At 47.3% G+C, this 23,017-nt stretch overlaps 7 protein-coding genes across 9 annotated transcripts; 2 read left to right on the top strand and 5 right to left on the bottom strand.

Annotated features, from left to right (window-relative positions):
* SPPG_07911 lies at positions 1–6,610 on the bottom strand (the record flags this gene model as incomplete). 2 transcript variants are annotated; one of them, XM_016756060.1, is made up of 8 exons in its annotated part: positions 8–2,254; positions 2,884–3,009; positions 3,388–5,574; positions 5,637–5,767; positions 5,837–5,912; positions 5,978–6,037; positions 6,096–6,187; positions 6,280–6,610. In XM_016756060.1, the coding sequence occupies 8 exons, from the start codon at positions 6,431–6,433 to the stop codon at positions 8–10; spliced, it is 5,073 nt and encodes a 1,690-aa protein (XP_016604739.1). The 2 variants fall into 2 exon arrangements, with proteins under 2 accessions (XP_016604740.1, XP_016604739.1); XM_016756061.1 differs by having other exon boundaries at positions 1–2,107; positions 2,359–5,574; positions 6,280–6,433.
* Positions 6,611–7,184: 574 nt separating this feature from the next.
* Positions 7,185–9,509, bottom strand: SPPG_07910 (AGC/YANK protein kinase). Its single transcript, XM_016756059.1, has 4 exons — positions 9,281–9,509; positions 9,143–9,198; positions 8,623–9,073; positions 7,185–8,555 (listed from the first exon to the last, which is right to left on the bottom strand). Exons 3-4 carry the CDS (start codon positions 8,996–8,998, stop codon positions 7,315–7,317), a joined length of 1,617 nt encoding a protein of 538 aa, XP_016604738.1. The 5' UTR covers positions 8,999–9,073; positions 9,143–9,198; positions 9,281–9,509; the 3' UTR covers positions 7,185–7,314.
* Positions 9,510–10,688: 1,179 nt separating this feature from the next.
* SPPG_07909 (T-complex protein 1 subunit delta) lies at positions 10,689–13,379 on the top strand. Its single transcript, XM_016756058.1, has 10 exons — positions 10,689–11,027; positions 11,196–11,248; positions 11,320–11,415; positions 11,479–11,587; positions 11,644–11,786; positions 11,857–12,117; positions 12,181–12,417; positions 12,481–12,954; positions 13,018–13,130; positions 13,197–13,379. Exons 1-10 carry the CDS (start codon positions 10,946–10,948, stop codon positions 13,210–13,212), a joined length of 1,584 nt encoding a protein of 527 aa, XP_016604737.1. The 5' UTR covers positions 10,689–10,945; the 3' UTR covers positions 13,213–13,379.
* Positions 13,380–13,937: 558 nt separating this feature from the next.
* SPPG_07908 (protein phosphatase 2A regulatory subunit RTS1) lies at positions 13,938–17,538 on the top strand. The gene is made up of 14 exons (XM_016756057.1): positions 13,938–14,377; positions 14,526–14,608; positions 14,695–14,907; positions 14,966–15,161; positions 15,227–15,423; positions 15,496–15,699; positions 15,759–15,949; positions 16,014–16,176; positions 16,232–16,402; positions 16,485–16,612; positions 16,677–16,778; positions 16,840–16,979; positions 17,040–17,125; positions 17,199–17,538. Exons 2-14 carry the CDS (start codon positions 14,585–14,587, stop codon positions 17,352–17,354), a joined length of 1,971 nt encoding a protein of 656 aa, XP_016604736.1. The 5' UTR covers positions 13,938–14,377; positions 14,526–14,584; the 3' UTR covers positions 17,355–17,538.
* SPPG_07907 (uncharacterized protein) lies at positions 17,475–19,222 on the bottom strand. Its single transcript, XM_016756056.1, has 6 exons — positions 18,961–19,222; positions 18,658–18,894; positions 18,303–18,588; positions 18,047–18,231; positions 17,843–17,990; positions 17,475–17,769 (listed from the first exon to the last, which is right to left on the bottom strand). Exons 1-6 carry the CDS (start codon positions 19,054–19,056, stop codon positions 17,603–17,605), a joined length of 1,119 nt encoding a protein of 372 aa, XP_016604735.1. The 5' UTR covers positions 19,057–19,222; the 3' UTR covers positions 17,475–17,602.
* Positions 19,223–19,335: 113 nt separating this feature from the next.
* SPPG_07906 (uncharacterized protein) lies at positions 19,336–21,920 on the bottom strand. Its single transcript, XM_016756055.1, has 5 exons — positions 21,765–21,920; positions 21,483–21,657; positions 21,051–21,400; positions 20,826–20,966; positions 19,336–20,754 (listed from the first exon to the last, which is right to left on the bottom strand). Exons 2-5 carry the CDS (start codon positions 21,504–21,506, stop codon positions 19,398–19,400), a joined length of 1,872 nt encoding a protein of 623 aa, XP_016604734.1. The 5' UTR covers positions 21,507–21,657; positions 21,765–21,920; the 3' UTR covers positions 19,336–19,397.
* Positions 21,921–22,136: 216 nt separating this feature from the next.
* Positions 22,137–23,003, bottom strand: SPPG_07905 (the record flags this gene model as incomplete). 2 transcript variants are annotated; one of them, XM_016756053.1, is made up of 3 exons in its annotated part: positions 22,137–22,364; positions 22,445–22,832; positions 22,896–23,003. In XM_016756053.1, the coding sequence occupies 2 exons, from the start codon at positions 22,975–22,977 to the stop codon at positions 22,570–22,572; spliced, it is 345 nt and encodes a 114-aa protein (XP_016604732.1). The 2 variants fall into 2 exon arrangements, with proteins under 2 accessions (XP_016604732.1, XP_016604733.1); XM_016756054.1 differs by lacking the exon at positions 22,137–22,364 and having other exon boundaries at positions 22,556–22,569; positions 22,599–22,977.
* Between the last annotated feature and the right edge of the window lie 14 nt (positions 23,004–23,017).

The raw sequence follows: 23,017 nt of genomic DNA, 5'->3' as shown, positions 1-23,017 counted from the left end.
TCCTGGATCATGGCAGCCAGCTCATCCTCCTTCGTCCGCATCGTGCACTCGCATTGTCCAAACGTTCTTGCAGCTCTTGCAGTTTCAACTGTTTCTCGTCAACCATGGTGTTAACTTTGACCAGCTGCTCAGCAAGTTCGTTCTTTTGCGCAACCTCTTTCTGGAGGCAGTCGAGCTCCGTTTGCAGCTCTTGTAGCATCGCCTCTTTTGTGGCAATCGTCGCCCGAGCACCTTCCAGCTGGTCCGCAAGTTCCACCTGTCGCTGATCGAGTTCTACCCTCTGCGCAGCTTGTTTCTTCAAGGTGTCCACTTCGTCTTGTAACGCTTGCAGCATCGCCTCCTTCTCAGCAATAGCTATCTGGGCGTCTTCCAATTTCTGGGTAAGTGCCATCATCTGCTCTGTCGCTTCCTTCAACGAGTCCAGCTCCTGTTGCAAGCGCTGTATTTCTGATTCCTTCTCCTCCATCCTGCACGTTGTATCCTCCAGCTGTTTATTCACGGTGCACAACGCCGTACTGTGGGAGGTTTCCATTTGCTCGATTTTCGATTCAGCGTCCTTTCGAAGATCTTCTATTTCTGCTTCTTTCTCCTTAATCAATCTCTCAAGTTGCTGCACAATTACCCCTTCCCCAAGCGCGCGGTGTGCGTTCTCCAGTTCCACAAGCTTGGCATCCAATAAAACATATTTTTCCTGCACGTCATTTTCTTTGCTCGCAGCAAGCTGCCGGACGTCCTCAAGCTGCTGCAAAATCAGCTGTAATCCGCCTTGGAACACTTCCTCGTGGGTAACCGCCAACGCAGTGTGCATCTTCTGGAACGCTTCATCTCGCTCTTTGACCAAGTTTTCATGAGCTTGCAGAGCTTCGTCTCGTTCGCTGGTGAGAGTTCGGACCATCTCCAACAAGTTTTCGATTTCAGCCAGGTCCGGTGAGGTTACCTCAACGTGTGTAGGTGCGATGGTGTGGTCATCTTTGCTTGGCTGCTTTGGACTCGCTGGTGCTTCCAGGCGTTGACGGTAGCTTTCCATATTTGCTTCCATCTCACTTAATTTAGCCAACGTGTCCGCGAGTTTCTGCGCTGTGACCTGTCCACCTTCTATTTCCTCGGCCAACTCGCCTGCAAGCTCGTCACATTTTGCCCGTAGTTCCAAGATTTCAGATTCAAGTATGTCATTCTGGTTTTCCATGCTCTGTCTCTCCCCTTGGACTTCTAGCAGGCGTCTTTCCTGATCTTTCAGTTTTTCTTCTACCTCCTTCAGCCGACAGCGAAGTCTATCAATGGTTACCCTCATTTCTTCGGTCTCCTCTTCTGCTCTAGTACATTTTTCGCGTAGCTCATCCAACTCCTTTGAGTCGTTTTCATCCATACGATGTAACTCTGTCTGTAGTCTTGCGTTCTCTTCTTGCAAAGTTTCATTGTCTACAATCTGACGGTCGAGGATATCCGACAGACCAATTTTATCCTCTTCTAACCGAGCATTCAGTGTCTCAAGCTCCTCCAGTCGTTCCAGTAGTTCGACAGATTTCTGCCCATGCTGGCGAAGCTGATTACTCAAATCCTCCATCTCCTGTACTTTGTCTTTTAATTGTCCGCCAAGGATATCAATATGACGTAGCACCTGATCTTTCTCCTCCAGCGCCGAACGCAAACTTGCTTCTGCGATCGTCTTCTCTTTGAGAGCCGCAGCGAGGCCATCTTCTTTTTCCTCTAGAGCAAGACGCAGAGCATGTTCGGCTGCTTCCTTTAATTGTATTGCAGCTCCGAGTTCCTTGTGCCCTTGCTCTAGTGCCGCTCGTAAGGCTTTCTCCATTTCCTCTGCTTCGCGCAACTTCTGCTGGTTAATGATGGATTCTTCATGTTCGCAATGCAAGTTAGCATTGATCTCATCCTTCTCAAATTCAAGATTCGTGACTTGATTTCTCAGTGCAGCGCAGACAACCTCTAGATCAGCCACAAGGACCTGCAGATCGTCACGTTGGCGAACTATACTCTGGTTCTCGGCTTCCGCAGTCTCCGCCCGTCGTCTCTCCTTTTCGAGGGTCTGCTCCCTTTCGTTCTTCTCCTCGCTCAGTTTTCCAATCAGACCTTCCATTTCTCCTAAACACACCTCCTTCTCCGCAAGATCCGCCTTCAAAATCGTGGCGTCCCTTTCCATCATTGCCATCTGCTCAGCTGCCAGCTCTTTCTCCTGGCTTAGCGTCCGAATAAAATCTTCCATTTCTCCTAAACGCGCATCCTTCTCCGCGAAACCAGCCTTCAATGCTGTAGTTTCCCTTTCGAGTATCGCGATCTGCTCAGTGCAGTATCCTCTCTCGCTCAGTTTTCCAATCAGACCTTCCATTTCTCCCTAAAACGCACCTCCTTCTCCGCGAGATCAGCCTTCATGACTGTGGCGTCCCTTTCCATGACTGCCATTTGTTCAACTCCCACTTCCTTCTCCTCACTTAGTTTCCGAATAAAAGCTTCCATTTCTCCTAAACGCACCTCCTTTTCCGCGAGATCAGCCTTCAGCTGTGGAGTTTCCCTTTCGAGGATCGCCATTTGCTCCGTGGCACTATCCTTTTCGGCATCGAGTTGTCCGATACGAGTCTCCATTTCTTCTAGGTACACGTCTTTCTCCGCAAGACTCCCCTTCAATTCAGTAGCTTCCTTTTCGAGGTTTGCTATCTGTTCAGCTGCATGGTCTTTTTCGGCTTTCAGTTCTGCGATACGAGCGTCCATTTCTTCCAGGTGGACATCTTTCTTCGCGAGACTAGCCTTCAATTCAGTAGCTTCCTTTTCCAGAATCGCCATCTGTTCTGCTGCACGGTCTTTTTCGGCGTTCAGTTCTGCGATATGACTGTCCATTTCTTCTTGGCGCGTCTCTTTCTCCGCGAAACCAGCCTTCAATTCAATAACTTCCTTCCCGAGAATCGCCATTTGTTCCGTGGCACTAATCTTTTCGACGTTGAGTTGTGTGAAACGAGCGCCCATTTCTTCCAGGTGCACATCTTTCTCCGCGAGACTGGCCTTCAATTCAGTAACTTCCTTTTCGAGTATCGCCATCTGTTCCACTGCACGGTCTTTTTCGGCGTTCAGTTGTCCCATACGAGCGTCCATTTCTTTGAGACAAGTTTCTTTCTCCGCGATACTAGCCTTCAATTCAGTAGTTTCCTTTTCAAGGTTCGCCATCTGTTCGGCTGCAAAATCTTTTTCAGCGTTCAGTTGTCCCATACGAGCGTCCATTTCAACCAAACACGTGTCTTTCTCCGCGAGACTAGCCTTCAATTCAATAGTTTCCTTTTCGAGGTTGGCCATCTGTTCGGCTGCAAAATCTTTTTCAGCGTTCAGTTGTCCCATACGAGCGTCCATTTCAACCAAACACGTGTCTTTCTCCGCGAGACTGGCCTTCAATTCCGCTGCTTCCCTTTCGAAAATCGCCATCTGCTCAGCTGATTGATCTCTCTCATCGGTCAGTTGTGCTATCCGAGCTTCCATTTCTCCCATACGTATATCCTTCTCACTGCCTTCCAATAGTGTACTTTCAAACTTCTCACAACGCTGTGCTTTGTCTAGTAGGTCGCTGCGTAACTTTTCTGCTTGCGCCGTCAATTCATTGACGTTAGCTCGAAGCTGCATGTTACGGGCAAGTTCTTCGTTGTACAGCTCTTCCTTGGCTTGGCCCTGCTCTTGCAGGATAGCGATCATGTCGTCAAGTTCGCTGACCCGCTGTCGGGCAGCTTGTTGCTCGTTTGCTGTTCCCTCCAAAGCCATTTCTAACTCCGTTATACGCGCTTGTATGGCTACACGACTACCTTCAAGTTCCTTCACTTGGCAAACCAGTTCTTCATTTTGCAAAGCCAAAGCTTCACTTTCCAGGCTAGCACGATCCAGTTGCTGCTGCAAATTCAGTCGAGACTGCTCTATGCCTTCAATCCTGCGTTCCAAACTCAGCCTTACGCTCTCTGACTCAGCAAGTTTGTTTTCCATAGCTTCGATGGAAACTAGAGATCCCACTGCAGTTTCAAGTTCTGCAATTTTCTTCTCCTTCTGCTCTATGACATCAAGCAACTGCTCGTTTTGGGTTGCCAACTCGTCGCAATCCTCTTCCCTAGTCGTCAAGTTGGCTTGACACTGTGCAAGTTCGATGATCTTTTCATCACGTTCCTTGAGGGCTTTTCCAAGATGTGTTTTCAAATTGTCCGCATCCAATGCTTCTGGTTCATTTGCAGGAATTTGGAGTGTAGCGATTTGTGCCCGCAGAGATGTGACCTCTTGTTCGGTGGAGTCGAGTTTCACTTGTAGATCGGCTAGGCGGGAGGCTGCCAATTTACGCTCACTCTGCTCGATTTCCAAGCGCACGGCGTTCTCGGCTGCGCCGATTTCGACGCTAGCCAGATGGTTTTCAGCCTGCATCTGCTTATCCTTCGCCTCCGCAACCGCCAACTCTAACTGCTTCCTGAATTCAGTCTCCGCCGTGGCCACCTGCTCAGCGCGTTCTGTTTGTCCCCGAAGCTCTTCGTTAAGTAGTTCCAAGTCCATAATAATGCCACATTTGGCTCCCAACTCGTCCTTCAGACTTCTGAGCTGATCTTCCATTTCAGGAATACTTTTTGAGAGCTGCTCACGCTGTTGCTCAAGCTCCTGAATCATTTGTTTCGTTGCATGGAGCTCCTCGTCCACACTACTTTTCTGTGTTTCGCTTGCTGCCAACCGTTCGCGCAAGGTAGAAATTTCATCTTTATGAGCTTCCCGCTCCTTTTCAAGCTGTTCGATATGTACAAGCATCTGCTCATGCTTAGTTCTCATCTCCTCGAGTGATTGACTAGTCTCTTTCTGTAGCTTAGCAGCAGCTTCGTGTTCGGCTTTGTACGCAGTCATCTCCTCGATTTGCTGACGCAGCGTCTGGTTGTCTTCTCGCAATTGATCGACAGCGGCCGAGTCAATACTCGCATGGGTACAGAATTGATCGGCATGGCTTTTGGCAGCTTCGAGGGAAACTTCAAGGGTTGCGACTTGCTCGAGGAGGGTGCCTTTTTCCGCCGTATACTCTGCATGAATGTTATCCTTTTCGACAACAATGCGTTTGATATCGGCCGCGAGCTTTTCTTTCTCGGCCTCCAGGTCTTGACATTTGGCCTCCAAAGTATCGATCATTTGCTTAAATGCCTCTTTTTGGTCTTTTATTCCTGTAACCTCAGCCTCCTTCTCTCGAACCTCGTTCTGAACTTTCATCAGTGTCTTTTGGGCGTCTATCAGCTGCGATTCATATTCTCTCTTGAGTTTAACACATTTTGTCTTCTCTTCATCGAGCTGACTTTGTAAGTCATCGACAATGTGCTTTTGCTCCACCTCTACTTCCTTCAGCTTGAATTCTGATGCCTTCAGCTGCTTCTCCAAATGTAACACCTTGTTTTCTAAGTTAATCTTGGTTGTTTCCAAGTTGTTGATTTGCCGCTTTAGGGCTATGTTTTCGCTCTGGAAGGCAGTACCCGCGCTAGTCGCCATGGGTGACATCGGTGCTGGTAAGCGGCTTCCACGAAAGAATCGTCCTCCACTGGATGCTGGCAGTGGAATGGAAGAGCCGCCTGCGACCTACGATATCTAATTTAATTTTGATCCTCGCGTCAACAGATCTACTGTCGCCAGCAGCTTACTTGAGACTCTGGAGCAGGGCTTCGAGCGCCCTCCAAGGACTTGGAGCCAACATTTCGTTCTACCTTTTGCCTTTCGAGTTGGTCATTTCGACGCTGAAGTTCACCATTTTCACGCTTCAGGTTATCTTTGGCTGCAATGTAACGATGCCCGATGTATTAAGTACTGGATTCTTTCAGATCAGGTCAGCGGAATAACGTACCTGCAAGCAATTCTTTTTTTTCTGCCGTCCACTGAAGGTTTGCATTGTCGTGCTTAATTTGCAACTGGTTTCTTAGCTGTGACAATGTCTAATATGTTAGCTACGGGAGAATGAGAGTCGCGCTGTGCCCCAGTTGGATACCTGTTCGACCCTGGCTTTCTCATTCTCAAGTATTCCATTCTTCTTTTGCGTTTCGGCATTCTGTGCCAGTTTTCGCTTAGAAGGGGTCCATGTGTCGTATTTTTAACAATGATGTTACCTGCTTCTGTAGTTCGTCACAATCCCTCGCCTTTTTGTCAAGCAAATTCTCAGCTTTGTTCTTTTGCGTCTCCAGCTCGTTTACGCGGTTCTCTACGGTCGATAAAGAGACAAGGATATCAAGTTCAGCGAATGTGTATTCGCAGCTACGCGTAGTGATTGGCATTCCCATATTTCATACTTACGTAGTTTGTGGAGCTCCTTCCTCAGAATGTCGACGTCGTCTGTACGTACGCCCATCACCTTCACAGTGTGATGATCTCCCCCGCTGCCTCCACGCGACGGAGGACGCCCATTTTCCTTATTAGAGCTTCGCTCGCCGAAACCTCCATAGAACATCGTCTGGGGACCTTCACCAGTGTTCGCACGTGTCTCGCGCTCCCAGGTATGTCTTCTTCCCGGCCGTCTTCCCTTTTTGACGGGTTGTTTGGAGGATGTGGATGTTTACCTGCTTGATGCTTTGGTGGTATTGCAGAAGGAACGAAACTGTGAAATCGAAGAAGGACGCGCATTCGGACATCACGCACGTGAGTGTCCGATTTTACAAACGAGCATCACTCCAAATAGCGCTCTTTGAAAGCAAGCAGACATTATGCCATCATTCATCATCGACAAGATAGGAGTCTGAACCAGTGCTAATAATGAGATGCAAAGGCGCTTGCAGATTATTACATCTAGGACCCTTCCAGTCAGCACTTGTCAGCATCATTTGCTTCGTCACCTAACACTCGTTCTAGCAAATATGCCATTCTGCAAGTTGATCCAAGTATAACCAGAGACGGTCGGCTACCATGCTCAATTGCCAGATTCCAGGATCGATCTTTCCACCTGCCTCCGGCTAGCTTTGGTTATTAAACAATTAGCAATATATATATATATTAGATTTGACCTTCACGTTGTCCGTTACAATACTTGGGAATGCATCTAATGACTCTGATATGCTGTCTGCACCAAAACCCCATGTGGATATGATAACATGGGAACCCAGCTTGGATGCACCTCACCAATTGCTCATACTCCCGTATAGACACCTTGCCTTTCAAGTCAACTACACCTCCAAACAAACCACAGCATTTGCATCCTCTGTTGACGAGTAAGTAAAATGTTCCAATTCACAAGCGATGATGGAGATCATTGAAAAATGGGTTGATATTTAGCTAAGTTAAAGAAATTTAAAAGAAGGGCTGGCCATCAAAATGGTTCGAATCAGGCTACACTCTCTATCTACTGCCTCTCCTAAAACGGGCAGATCTCGACGAAAGCGATGTGCCCTGTGGCGGGGGAGAACCCGCTTTTGGTGATGATGGTGAGGTTGAAGCGACGGGAACTAAGCCGGCTCGTTGAGGCGCATATGCATCCACAACGTCGAATGCGTCGGGCTGTCTTCGTCGACCATAGTCTGACAAGTCCGCCATTTCATCCGGACGATGCTGAGACTGTCTATATCGCGCAGACTGTGAGGAAGGGGCGCTCCCAGCGGGTGGGAAATTATTGGTTTGAGCGCTGGTTCTCCGAGAAGACGAATTTGAAAACCTCTCGGACAGCGGGGGTGGTGGGGGTTTGTATTGCGATGCGCTACCTCGTCTGCTCCGCGAGAGTACTGGTGAACTCTCAGTCGATCCGAGCAATGACGAAGGCACAGGCGGGACGGGTGGCGGTAGATTCTCATTACCAACTTGCGCTTGCTTCAGTTCGGCGTCCAGGTTTTTGACCCAACTTGGGACGTCGTCCGATACTTGAAGAGTGTGAGGATTTACAAATCCCGTGTATCTATCAAATACGCTTGAATCAAATAGCTTAAAGTTTTGATCAATATAATCGAGCTCCATTTGTAGTCTTTCCTTTTGGGAAAGCTTCTTCTTTTCCTTTTCTGCAGGAGGGTTCGGGCTGTTGGTGCCTCCACGCCCTATTCGCGAAAGTACGTTATAGGAATGTGGACGACTTTTAGTGGCTGGCGCTTGCGAGAGTGGTGCTGAATGTGTTTTGTCTGGTGATTGCTTTGGTTGTTGTTTCTTCTTTCGTGGCCGATACGTTAGGGGATTGTCCTCCAAGAGTAACTCCTCTAGGTCGTATGTAGCGTCAAAGTTTGCCTTATCCCGGTCCGGTACAAAAGGTGGTGGATATTTCATTCTCTCCACGGCATCCCAATCAATCCCTCTAAACCATGGATGCGCCTGTATCTCTTCCACCCCCATTCGCCCGCATCCTATTCGCTTAGAAACATCACGTTCCAGTAATCTGAGCAGGAACTCCTCACATTCTTTAGAAATGGTCATCGGCTTGTTGGTGATGAGATTGACTTGCGGAATCTTGATCGGTCCTTGGCAAATATTTTCCTTCAGCTGGTCATCGGTGTGTCCTCGGAAAGGTCGCTTTCCAAACAGGCATTCGTACAGCATGACACCCAAGCTCCAATAGTCTACCGGCCAGCTATAACCTTTTCCAGCAAACACTTCTGGAGCTAATATGAAATGCCAAGCGCTTCAGTAAAGTGACGGTCATTTTGCATGCTCGTTACCGGTACATACCCATATACGCCAATGTTCCCGATTGAGAAGTTAGGGTCTTGGTGTTGTAGTGTACTGCAATGTTAAAGTCCGTGATATGTACATGACCTCGTTCATCCAGTAGGACATTGTCCGGTTTCAGATCTCTATGCACAATCAATTTTCGATGCAGATAATCCAATGCGCAAACGAGTTCCATCGTGATAAACTTCATTGCATCCTCGCTAAATCCTCCCATCCGATCTACATGAAACCGCAGGTCACCTCCCATCATTAAATCCATCACCATAAACATGTTCTCGTCATCCTGAAACGCAAACCGCAAATTGACTACGAAAGGGTGTTCGATCTCTTCAAGGATAGCTCGCTCTCGAAAGATATTAGGGGTTGCCCGCATCTTAATGCACTGATGTTTGTTGATGTATTTCAAAGCATATAGCTTTTTTGTGTCCCGCTTTTCAACGATTCGGACCTGGCAGAGAAAGGGCGGCGTTTGTTTGCGTTCCCCGCTCTTCAACCTGGCATTCAATAAGCAACATACCTTGCCGAAAGCTCCTTTCCCCACACATCGCAGTAGCTCGAAATGCCGTAACTCAACTATTCGGATAAGGAACAACAAAGGTAAGCATGTATGTCAAAAACCGATAAGCTACTCGGAATTGTTCAAGAAGGAACTGACTTAAAGTCTATATCTTCTTTGCCGAACGAGTTGCCCATTGTGCTCTATTCTTTTAGTCTATTGTAGAAGCACCAGTGGCACCAGTCGACCAGAACTGGGATCCACAAAGGAAGGGGCAACGTCGACCAAGAAACTAAATGGATGCAGTAAAATGGACAATCCGCTCGTCGTCGTGCAAATCCTCCGAGCGATGCGCTTCGTTCAACGTTGGCCGCTATCTGTACAACGCTGATGGAAAAGGATACAACCGAAAAGCCACGGATGTACAACACGTCACACAAGACCGCAAGCATCCTTCCCTCACGTGTGTTTGATTGTTTGTCGCTCGTCGTCCAGAAGCTGGATGGCAATTGACATTTGTCCTCCGCAAATGACAGTAATGCCCCGCCCTTGTTCGAAGGATGGGACTAGGCGGGACTTTAGGTGCTAGTGTTTTGCAGCCTGTTGACATTGTGATTTCTCCAAGTCTGTTTTCACACGGCACTCACCACTGTGCTGCAACCACCAATGCGCTGTAAAAAGAAAATATGGGAACCAACCTACAAGGTTTGGACTCCATCATCTGTGGAACCCTCTGCTTTGGAATATAGGGCCTCTTTGTCATATCTGTGTTCTCTCACTTCCTTGGATGATCTTTGTAACATAGTATGGTCCTCTATGGCGCCGTATTGGGGTTATATCTGGAAGATGTCGTCAAATGCAGCTTCCGGTGACGAATATCTATTGATCTCGTTGAGGTGGCTAGGCGTACAGATGGCGGAAAAGACGTTGATGGTTTGACGATGCTTCCTAAAACAGAACTTGGTGGGTATTCTTACACTGACTCGTGCCTTGCTAGCCGTTCAAATACTATGAAGGGCTGAACAGCTGAGGATTGTCTACAATTATTTGCGGGAGCAAGCAAGGGGAATAGCTCAGGCGGAGCGTATCATCTTGGAACGGTCAATGGTACATGCTGTTTCTTGCCTGCATTGATTGGAAAATGTGGCACCATGTCCGTGCTCTGTGGAACTTGCCAAGTAGTGACGAGCATGACAATGGTTTAATCTTGGACTATAGCCAAAAGACTGTGCAAAATGTATCCAGTTCTACTCAACAAGGCATCGAATGTCAAATGTCAACTTTAGCGATAGGTGGCCAGAGATATCTTGAAATTCCTCCCATATGTTATACATCGAAAGTCAGTTGGTCCATAACCAAGGGCCGTCACTTGCAACCTCCTCAGCTCTCGGCTTCTAGACTCTCCCAAGGGTTGGCATTTCATCCTCCACCCAGTTAGTGGTTCAAGTTAATTGATGAACAGTCCAGCAACTGCCATCAATCATTGCATCTGAAGGAGTGTCAGACGTAGGCTTTGATGATCGCCTTGATGCTCCCTTTACTTCCGTTCAAAACTATTAGGTCAAAGGTCGTCCACCATCATCGGTCAAATATGTGTGTAACGTACTTTACGTGTCTCCCGTCCGGACATGCGCAGCGCGTTAACGAGTCCGATTGCAAGATACGCTTGCGACAGGCCATCCGTAGAAGTCTCATCCATCCATCCATCGCCCAAATATCCATCCATCCTTCCATCCGTCCTCGAATTCGTACCTCTCCATCCATCCGAACGTTCCATCCACCACCTTGTGATATCTTATTCTACGTCGTCCCCTTGGTCTCAATATGGCAGCAGTCAAACCAAAGCAGTTCCAGGACAAGGAGAAGCCCACTGAGGTTCGAGCGAGTAATATCATCGCTGCAAAAGGTAAGCGTGCGCTTCTGGAGATGGAGGATAATGAGGATTTGGCGCCCGTAGAACGATACTACGAAGAGACGTTTGTCTCTTCGCGGAAATTGCGAGCAAACACGTCCATCTGCAACCCATCGCCAACTGCAACGTACAGTGCTAACGCATTACCATTACGTGTCATAGCTGTGGCAGATGCCGTCCGAACGAGTTTGGGACCGAAGGGAATGGACAAGATGGTATTGTGAGATCTGATGCGATCGTGTCTCGCCAGCGGTGCGCAGGGCAATCTCACATTCCGTATATCCAGATTCAAACAGGAAAGGCCGGAGAAAACGTCGTGATTACAAATGACGGAGCAACCATAATGAAGCATATGTCTGTCCTGCATCCCGCGGCGAAGATGGTAAGAGATTGTGAGATCTTATTCTTATTCTACTGCGCTGGTGATATTCATAGTTCTGGGCAGTTGGTGGATTTGTCCGCAGCACAGGACGTGGAGGCTGGAGATGGAACAACATCAGTTGTAGTTTTGGCAGGAAGTCTATTGACAGCCGCAGAACGGTTACTTGAGAAAGGTTTGCGTCCTATGATGTGCATGTTATGGCCGCCTGAGTTCCTAATACTAGCTTAGGAATTCATCCAACAATTATTGCCGAGTCGTTCCAGCGCGCAGCTGGAAAAGCAACTCAGTACCTTACTGAAATGTCCGTAAAACTGGATCTCAATGATCGGGAATCACTACTGAAGAGTGCAACCACCTCGCTTAGCTCAAAGGTATGTGACAGCGAGCAACAACTATGTCAAAGTGGTCCCGAGATTGATAGATTATATATGGTGCAACTAGATTGTGTCTCAATACTCTAGCCTTCTATCTCCTATCGCCGTGGATAGTGTTCTCCGCGTCATTGATCCCGCAATTTCTGACAATGTGGATCTTAAAGACATCCGGCTAGTCAAAAAAGTTGGGGGTACTATTGACGATACGGAGTTGGTGGATGGTCTGGTCTTGACACAGAATGTGATAAAAAGCGCCGGTGGCCCGACCCGTATTGAAAAGGCGAAAATTGGACTGATTCAGTTCCAGTTATCGCCTCCTAAACCTGACGTGAGTTCACAAATGACATTGTTGTGCACATAGCAATAGTCTCATGAACATTGTTCGGAACAGATGGAGAATCAAGTCATTGTCAATGATTACCGTCAAATGGATAAAATTCTGAAAGAGGAGCGCCAGTATCTTTTGAATATGTGCAAGAAGATCAAAAAGACCGGGTGCAACGTTCTTTTGATTCAAAAGTCCATTCTTCGCGATGCTGTGAATGAACTGTCATTACACTTCCTGTCGAAGCTGAAGATTTTGGCCATTAGAGATGTGGAAAGAGACGAGATCGAATTCATTTGCAAGGTATTTCCAGAGTGAAGCCTAAAATTTATATCTGAACGTTTAATCAATGAGACGACCCACTAGTCTACTGGCTGCAAACCGATTGCCGATATCGAATCATTCACCGAAGACAAACTTGGGTACGCAGATGTCGTGGAGGAGGTCGAGAGCGCTGGGGCCAAGGTGGTCAAGGTGCAGGGAGTGAAGAATGCCGGGAAGACTGTGTCAGTCTTGATCCATGGTTCCAACCCATTGGTCCTGGAGGAAGCGGAAAGGTCTTTACACGATGCTCTTTGTGTGATTCGGTGCCTCGTCAAGAAACGTGCGCTCATTGCTGGGGGCGGTGCTCCGGAGATTGAGGTTTCTCGTCGATTGATGGAGCATGCCAGGACGCTAAAGGGCATGGAGGCCTATTGTTTCCAAGCCTTTGCCGAAGCTCTTGAGATCATCCCAACCACTTTGGCGGAGAATGCTGGATTGCACCCGATTGCGATTGTGACGGAATTGCGTAACAGACATGCCAAAGGCGAGAAAACTGCCGGCATCAATGTCCGCAAGGTATTTCATTTTTTTCTGGACCATTGGTGCTTTTTCAAGTGTTAAACATTGCTTATTTGTCAGGGGACAATTTCCAACATCTTGGAGGAGAATGTCGTACAACCGTTGTTGGTATCCACCAGCGCCATTGAGCTTGCAGCGGAAACGGTCAAGATGATTATGAAGATTGACGACATGTACGTTCTACGGTTGTGAGTTGACTGTTTGATTTTTCAAAGATGTACTTACCTTTCCATTGTCAGTGTTGCTGTAAGATAATTTTGGCTGTAGAGATTGTGATCTTTGGCTTGTTTGTATAGTGGTAGTAAATAATACCTTCTTCCTGTAATGTGTGTACCATCCCAGGGAAATACCTTGGAGCAGCAAGCTAAATGCAAGCTAAATGAAACTGGGCACCACTCCCATCCACCAGTTGTGGCCCTCCAGAACATGTTCGTTTTATGAGCAATGTATGTGTGGCTTGCATCGAAAAGAAGATCGCGTCCCAACACGAATTTCAATGCATCTCTATATATAGACGATGATGACAATATCGCCCTGGAAGGAGGTTTTGAACATGAGGATTTCAAACTGTTCTTGAACGTGCAGCCTTTTTGTGATTTGCTGCACCCTGTTGCCTTTTTTTTTTCCCGACCTTGCAGTAACACTGCTTTCGGGCTGCTTGGAACATTTTCATAAAGGGACAGCAAGGTAAGCAAAAAGACATGGGGATATTCATGAGCAGATACAAAAAAAAAGGACGGCCGCCCCGTCGTATCGCACGAGTTTGATGGGACAAGAATGTATTTTTATTCCTTCAACTCCCCATGGAGGGGGGGTAAAGAAGGAATGTCAACCTAAAATGGAGGATGTGCGTTGCTGAACGCTGGAAGCTGCTCTCGTTCTTGGAAAGTCGCCAAACGTCGATAGCAAGACTTACAGAAGCGGGGCTTCTCGTTGGGGGAGGGGCCATCATGAGACTAAGCCGCGGCGGTTACACACACAGCGGGATTCAATCAAAGGACGGGGCAAAACTCCGAACTCGGCGTGCCGTTCTGCAAAGGCGTGGGGAAATTTGGCTGCATCGTGATTTCTGTCTGCTTTTGTTTTTTGCGGACATTCTCGCAACTTGTTCTTTGCTACGCGAGACGGGTTCGGGCCGGGGGGCCTGTAGAAGGGAATAACCAAACGCGCGGCCAGTTGTTTTTGGTTGCAGATAGCTGGCAATCACACACAAAGAGGATTTTCGTTGGCACGTTACGAGCTGGACTTTTAACAGTGCCTTTGGGTTTTCATCTTTTTTAGTCTGGCTGCCTCCCGCACCCGTCCGTTTCGTTTGCTTTTACCTTCCGGCGTCCTACGTGCGTCCGCTGACAGGGACTAGTGAGAACAGCAGTGCTTCCCATTTGCACTCGGCTATTGGGTTATTTCGTTTTTCAAACCGGTATGTTCAACCCGGGCTTCTTGCAATTTGTGTGATTATTATGTAAGGTGCTAATGCATTTGCTTGCCCGCTTCCATTTTCGTCATTCGCATTCTCTCGTGATTTGCACTTTGTCTCCACATCTGGGCCATCTTCTCGCTGTCCCTAGCGTGTTGTTGCTCGCTTGTTGTGGGCATCTCCTTCCTGGACTACTTGACCCGCCTCGCGATGAAAGGGCTGAAAAATCGCGTCGTAGGTATCCATTCTCTGCAGCGGACGACTTTTGTCCAAGCACCATTTCATCGGACCCATTTGACAAACATGTATCCGAAATGCAGTTGTCTAGAAATAAGACCCCCGATTCCAGCGGCTCTTCAAACGTTAGCAAGTCAACGGCTTCGAATAAGGTAGCGGCTGCTCCACAACCCCAGCAGCAGAAACAAGAGAAGGCACAGGCGTCTTCCAAGGACAAGCAAACAAAGGAAAGCTCCCCTAAATCTTCATCGAAGAGGGAAGACGCGAAAATGGAACCTCAACCACAATTGATACCGGTGAGTATAGTATCAAGTTGATGAATAGTAGGCCGCTTTGCTGAATGTCAATGTTCAGGCATCATCATCCTCTTCAACATCCGTTGGCGGTCATAAAATACTCGATAAAGAGATTCCAAAGAGTGGTCCGCTCAATCGATTGAAAAACACCCCGAAAGATGCAGTACCTACCAGCAAGGCACCTCGTCGTCAAAGGTCATCTCGCTTCCACGTCACAGAACGTGTTGAGCTGGAGAAATTGGTTTCCTTTAAAGGTCCGCACCTCTTGCTACTTCTATGGCACACAAGCGGAGCTGACGTGATTTTTCGTCATTTGCAGATGTAGTTGCCTCTGAACGTCAGGATCTTCTAGTCAAGAAGATCCAACAGTGTAACGTCATCTTCGACTTTAGCGACTCATTGTCCGACCTGAAAGGAAAGGAGATCAAACGTCAGACTCTGACCGAACTGGTAGAATACATCAGTAACAACCGGGGCGTCATCACGGAACCGATCTACCCGGAAGTCGTTAATATGGTGTGGCAAGCGTCTGAATGGCTTATCGTGAATGCTCCACAAGTACTGACTGTTTTTATGGATTCGCATTAGTTTGCTACCAACCTATTCCGAACAATACCTCCTCAAGTAAATCCCAGTGGTGATGCCTTTGATCCCGAGGAAGACGAACCCGTCCTTGAAATGGCTTGGCCCCACCTGCAAATTGTGTACGAATTTTTCTTGCGGTTCATTGAATCGCCGGATTTCAATACCAACATTGCGAAGAAGTACATAGATCAGCACTTCATCTTGCAGGTACGTCAATTTGGCGTTCATTCGATGAACAGTGTAGAAACTTAGATGCTATGGCATAGTTGCTGGATCTGTTTGACAGCGAAGATCCACGGGAGCGTGATTTCCTTAAAACAACGCTGCATCGCATCTACGGCAAATTTCTCAACCTGCGAGCCTTCATTCGGAGATCCATCAACAACGTGTTCTTCCAGTTCATTTATGAACAGGAGCGGCACAACGGTATCGCAGAATTGTTGGAGATCCTTGGAAGGTACCATCGTTTGGCACCGTTTCTTACTTGGTTTGCATGGATTTCTCAGCGATATGCTTCACAGTATCATCAACGGTTTTGCTTTGCCACTGAAAGAAGAGCACAAAGTCTTCCTCACTAGAGTCCTGATCCCACTGCACAAGGCCAAATCGTTGACGTTGTATCATCCTCAGTTGGCGTACTGTGTGGTGCAATTTCTCGAAAAGGATCCCGCGTTGACTGAGGAGGTCAGAAGCTCGTTTGTCAGCTGTGAAAGATTTGGCGCTGACGCCCTCTGTATAGGTGGTGTGCGGACTGCTCCGGTATTGGCCCAAAGTGAACAGCCCAAAGGAAGTCATGTTTCTGAACGAGATTGAGGAAATATTGGACGTGATTGAACCACAAGAGTTTGTAAAGATTCAAGTTCCATTGTTCCAGCAAATCTCTCGATGCGTTTCTAGCCCACATTTCCAGGTAATTTCAGTGCCTAAAGCGAATTCTTCAGGTCTCAGGTCTCCACCTTTTTGCCCACCGTTCTCACGTCCGTTCGTTTCAGGTGGCAGAGCGAGCTTTGTATTATTGGAACAACGACTATATTATCAACTTGATTGGTGACAATGCCAGCGTCATACTTCCCATCATGTTTTCCTCCCTGTATCGAAATTCAAAAACACACTGGAACAGGTATTTCTTGAATCAATGTTTAAGCCATCTTCTGTTCAGCCTACTTAGCATTTTGTGGACTTAGGACCATTCATGGCCTAGTTTACAATGCCTTAAAGCTTTTCATGGAGATCAGCCCAAAGCTGTTTGACGAATGCACAAACAAATACAAACAAAATCGCCAGCTGTAAGCGTGCAATAGCTAGAGGACAGTTCCTTTGTGGATTACTCATACTTTCTCATACCAGTGAGCGGAAGAAGCAAAAGGACCGGGAAGAAATATGGCAGAAACTTGAACAGCTGGCGACACAGAATGCAGGAAAATTGCCATCCGCCCAGGCTGCACGTTTACCGGTATCCATTCCAAGTGTTACGGCGGTCATTCCATGTGGGTTATTTAGTGATTAGATGTTTAGAGGAGTTTTTACTAAAATACGTGGGATGATAGTAGCCGTACCTCTGACAGCTGATCCGCTGGAAGAAACTCCAACAAAGCCAGAGCCACCAGAGGATGATGTGCTGAACAAGGAGTTGGTACGTGTTTTCATTGGCTACATCTTGGAATGCAATTCACATGCTGAGCGCTAATACCTACCCCACACGTTAGCAACAATTTGAAGACAGACCGACTCCACAACGCTTCAGGCGAAAGTCGGTGTTACCCGTCGATGAAACTGTGCTCTCTGAGCTCTCACGCCATAAATCTCTGGAAGAGCTTACGACACAGAAAGCCAAGAGCAATGCAGATACCAGTAATGATTAAAGGACAATGCAAATGTTTTTTAAATGTGTGGAGAAGAGTGGTTTTTGGGTGATTTCGTTTGGGGACGATGAACGCTATGGCCTGTTACGTAATATACAAATCAACAAAATAGTATCATCTTTCCAGACAGTCATAGAGCGATTTTTGCATGTCATGTCAATAAATTGCAAAAACTAAAAAAAGCATAAGAATAGGACGACCTAAATACAAACAAGAAACTATCTAACACCATATATCTAGGTTTAGATCTAATCAAGAGTCCAGCGATTGTCTTTCGGCGGCCGTTGTATGTCGTCCAGCTCCATATTTTGGCCGCGCGCTCTTTCCAATTGCTCTTTCAACCCCTTCCCAAAATTTCTAAAATTCATAATAGCAACTACAAATGTCGCTACGGATAGTGCCAAGGTGATAGACTCTACGCGATAGATAAGAAAATTAAATTGTGAGCCGCTGTCTTTGCTATAGCCATGGCACTCAAAAACTCATACCAAAGAATGTCAAAGAGTTTCGACTGCCAGAATACTTTGGCGTATCCCCTTTCTTCATGACATCGACCAGCTTGGCAATCAAGTACCCAATCCCCCCAGATAATCCCAACAGTGTCAGCGTCATTAAAATGTTGCTCTCTTTACGAATCTACGAGAAAACGATGATGAGTACGCAAACAAGTAGTGTTCGCAAAAGTACCATACCGCAAAGTACGCAATGACCAAGAGAATCAAGGTAAATGGTATTGCTATCAATCCATGTGTCCACCTCGAGGAAACGTCTCCATCGTTCAGCAGAACAAGAAGGAGGAACTGTATATCAAATCCGAGGAAGAAAAAGACATCAAGCTTGAGGAGCATCATATAAATATGGTACAACTTTAGTCGGTCTTTAATGAAAAGAACAAGTTGCGTCAGCGAGGGAGGATCAGGATTCCGACCAAAAAGCGATGCATCGTACTTCGAACGGCAATATCTGCTCCAAGCTCTTTGAAAATACTCCATCCGAACACACGGTACAGCCGTTGAGAGATGACCATCCAGCCCGCTGCAAAGATTGCCATAGCGACAATGACGATAAATTCTGGTGTTTTTGTGGGATGAGGTTTGGGCAAGTTAGGCAGCCCCAGTTGTGTGACTTGGTCAGCAATATCTTTGGCTTGTTTAAATTGCACGATAGAGTATGCAAACAGCGCAGTGTTGTAAAGTGTTGTCGAAACAAGTTGGATCATGGAAGAGGTAAGGACCTATCATGCCAGCTCTCCTTAATCCAACGAAAGTCCAACAAAATAAACCACAAGAATGAGGAAACGTACCGCATCGGCCGCCAATACCCACTGAAACGCCTGCGCGACAATAAAAAGTGCATGATAGATTGTTATTGCTCTTGCGTTTGGCACAACACTTTGATCCACGGCAGGATCGTTGAGCGCTTCGAGCTCTGAGCGGTAGTCCCCGTGAATTTTGGCTATGGCGGCTTCTAGTATCACAATGACGAGTAGCTGGGATGTCGCCCAAATTACAGCACCCTTCGCCCAGGGATCCTTGGGTGTCTGTAATGATCGTCAAAAAGTTCATAAAGTTGTTATAAAGAAACCTGTCGTATAATATCATCATACCAGTCTAGACCTCCATGTCATGTGTCGTGCAGGTGCTGGCCGATACTCATTTGAACCTCCCGTCGGAATGCGTTGAAGGGTTGAATCAAAGTTCATGGTGAGTTACCGCCAGTAAATGTGTTTTTGGCTGCCCGTTAACCTGTCGTTGATGCTCCCACCAAAAAGCAACCTCTGAAAAAACACAATAATTTCCAAAACCCGATAACCCAATGAACAAACACACACCAACCGAAACTCAAAACGGACCCAACCAAAAGTTGCGGCAAGCCACGTCCGACGGGTTGAGGCGAGGCGGTTGTGTCACATTGGCCGTTGTATCACATCACATGCGCTCACATGATCAAATCCCAAACCCCCACAATTTAACAGATGAAATGGGGATATTTTCGAGTGTAATAATTTCACTATATTTACAGAACTAGCTTTACCATGAGCCGCTAGCTTTGATCTCCAATGCTATCTATCGTAACGCTATTTATTCCCGAGATTAGATCGTCGACCTCTCCTTCCTCTGGTCCTCCAACCCTACTCCCATTTGAATAAGGTACAACTCCTCTCACCATGCCATAACCTCCTCGTCCAAGTCCACTAGTCGGAACTCTTACCGATGTTCCTTCAAAAATGGGTGTGTGGGAAGAATAAGGAGGCCGAGGATCAGGTGAATGATATATGGGGGGGTTCGTTGGCCGAAAACAGTCAGTCAATGGATCTTGTAATCTATCTGGCACAGAAAAATCTGAGAAAGATGGGTCGTGACGAGGAAGCGGCCTATCGCGACCTCCAGGGAAATGTGCTTTCTGTTGCGGAACATATCCTCCTTGTTCAGTTTCTCGGTAACCACCAGCGTATGGGGCGTTCGGTCCCATTAGCCCTGGTGCACTACCATGCTGCATTATGCCCCCTTCATGATCAACCATTGGCCCAGGCACAAATGTACCAATCTCTGGGTAGTAATGTAGCGCCACACCATCCATGTGAGAAGCGGTGAAAGGTGACGTGTACGGAGGGATGCCAAAATCCGGACGCGCAAACGGATAGGGTGCAGGTATGGATGCTGTTCCGAAGGGATTGTTTATAGAGTCCAGAGCCTTGGGCTCCTGCACAGATTGACCGGGCGACTCGCCTTGGGCATGACAAACTGTCCCGTTCCAGTCTACGTACGATCCCATGTAGCGGGTCCCAGACGGCATAGGACCGTTGGTGTTGAAAGGCGGCGGTGCTCCGGATCCATACATTGCCTCAAATGCTGGTGGATGTCCACGCAAGTTCGGCCGAATTCCATTAGAAGGGTTTAATGGATATCCACCGCGAGGTCCATTGTCGTACGCATAGTACGGAGATACGCGAGCATAATCGCTGGGAGGCATGGAGAATGGGACGCCACCTTGAGGAGTGAATTGCTGTCCTCTTCCCCGCGCTGCACCTGGCTGCTGCTTTAAACGTGAAGCCTGACTGCGATTGTGATGCTTTCCACTGCGGGCTGTGCTCTTTCCCGTTGTACTATTGGACTGGTTCGATGTCCGTGAGGTGCTAGAGACATCGGACTCTGAATCTTCCTGAAATATTCGTGCTCGCGCCGCCTGATAGGCAGCCTCGCGTTCCTCAATTGATTTGAAAGCACCCGAAGGTCCATTAGCCCCTTCAGAACCGCTATCAGTGCTTGAATGGCGTGAGGCTCGATTGTGACTGTGATTGTGATGATGAGAATGTCTTTGCATGATTCGGATGGAGGACACCGCGCTCTGGGATGCAGTACTCGCATCCAAAGGGATATCGCATAGTCGTAGACAAGGTCTGTAATGAGAACAAGGGCATGTTAACATAAATTGCCCACGTTAGCAAAATCCGATATATAGAGATCGTACGTTTCAGAATCTGCATTCTTATACAAGACCACCGCTCGACGAGCTGAGTCCGCAACGTGAACCAGCTTGAAATATTGGGCTACACGATGTACTATCAGTCGCTGATAGGAGTTCATCTGGGGAAACTCCAGTCGGGTCTGACTAGACGCCAGAGAATGGTGTAAGTTGACCGCTGAAATCATGCACTCCCTTGAGTGCTTAGAAAATAGAAACCATCATGCAAACCTTGCGTCTTTAAGGAATTCGTCACACCGCTGATCCAGCTTCAAAACAAACAGCCGATCCTTAGAGCTTCGTACGGCGGTCAATAGTAGGGGATCCACAGAGGCCCAATTGCCCTCGGATGCAGCATCTGCCGAGGTCTCAGACTGGCATGGGGACGATATGCTTCCACTTCCGCTAGTAGATGAACTGGATACAACATCATCATCCTCACAAGGTGGCGACCCTGTGAGTGGATTTGTTCCACCTTCGGACTTTTGCTTCAGAATTGATGGTGATTTGCTGATTATTCCAGAATTTTGCTCTGGCGAGACACCAGAACCGTCTTGATCAAGACAAGGAACTTCCTGGGTCTTTTGTCAACAAGGGACGCAAGGGACGCAACCGGTAAGCTAATATATATGAGATGGTCCACCTAAAATAATACAAGCTTACCATGGGAGTTTCAGGTGAGGGCATGGAATAAAATGGACGGATAAAAAAGGTTGAAATGACAGGTTTCGAGAAATATAAACGGTTTAACTGGGATGTAAAGCCGCTTCGCTGTTCCCAGCCGAACAATTATCAAACACACATATCGGCAAACTGCCGATCACACGGAATCTGTGCTCTATTGCAACATAATATTGGTGCGTCAGTATTGTACCGCAAAGCCAACTGAGCAAAGGCAACCATATCGCAACTAGACGGTCCATGTTTCCGGTTGCTGAATCTCACCTTGAGATCTTCTTTCGATTGGCCAACAACTGGTTACTTTTCAATGAGTGATAATCAGAGTTTGCCTTCACACGACTACGAAGCGGGGTGGTTTTTATACTGCCGTTCAGTTTGACCTTGGGTGTTGCTTGGCCCTCGCTGGAAGGAGTGCCATGGAATGAAGAGGAACAAACAGCAAGGGGGTTTGTCGCCTTTTCGCTTCCTTCAGAGTCACGTGCCCTTCTCCAAATTTATGGCCACGAAGGAGATCGGCTTGCATCTCAAAATCTGAATTTGGAGGAGGGTTGCCTTTGCGATCATTGTCTGTGCAGAATACGGGCAGGTTGCAAAATGATGCATCTGTCTACAAGATTCAGACAAACATAACTCTTCATGCGATTCCATCACAAACGTGTTTAGAAGCCCAGGGGAATGTCTACCGGCATGATGCAAGTGCAGGTGTTTGGGTCATTCAAAAAGTGACGCTCTCCATTCAACTATACTACAACGCCTGCAAAAATAGTATTTACACATAATAGTTGATTGCATCCCACAGCATATGCTTTCAGTAAGCAATTCAAATCGAAGCATTCAATGATCAGCAAGAGGCCTGCGTATATACTAAAAAATAAACAAATGAACGTGACGAATTGAGTTCGCACCTGAAATGAGAAAAAACTTAATATAACCGCTTCACTCACTTTGTAGCAATTTCCGCAGTGTGGACAGCGATCGAGACGGCCCTTCGGCAGCGGCCTTATGGTCAGCCAAATCACTTCATGGGAATCGGCTGGAAAGCCTAATCGGGACCATCATATAGTAGTCTCTAATCAAAAAAATACGATGATACCATACCTGTACAACCTATATAACGTTCAGGATCAATCCCTTGGATGATGATCGGATCTTTCGGCGTTCCGCGGCGTATCATCACCAGAGGTCGCATATCCTCCCATGGTTCCTCTCGAAGTAAGCGCTTCAAGTACTCATAACGCTCATTTCCAGCAGCAAGTTCATAATTGGCCGCGAGTTCCCCTTCTTGGCGGAACCCGGCAGGAAGGTACCAATCTGCTTCTCGACTTGGCTTCACTGTCAAAGACTCAAGGCTGAACGCGACCGTATAAAACGTGGCGATCACAGCAAGATGTCTACCTGCCAGAACTGTCAGCGCAGTGGTAAAGCGGCGGGTGAGTAGAGAGAAGACTCTTGGCGACACCTGCGAGATATTACCCATGGTCGGCAGAAGATGACGGACAAAGTGCTTTGGAGGAAGA

The sequence above is a fragment of the Spizellomyces punctatus genome (assembly GCF_000182565.1).
Source record: "Spizellomyces punctatus DAOM BR117 chromosome Unknown supercont1.18, whole genome shotgun sequence".
Taxonomy (NCBI): Eukaryota; Fungi; Chytridiomycota; class Chytridiomycetes; order Spizellomycetales; family Spizellomycetaceae; genus Spizellomyces; species Spizellomyces punctatus.
Note: the sequence above shows the minus strand (reverse complement) of the source record. Positions and strands in the feature narration are given on the sequence as shown.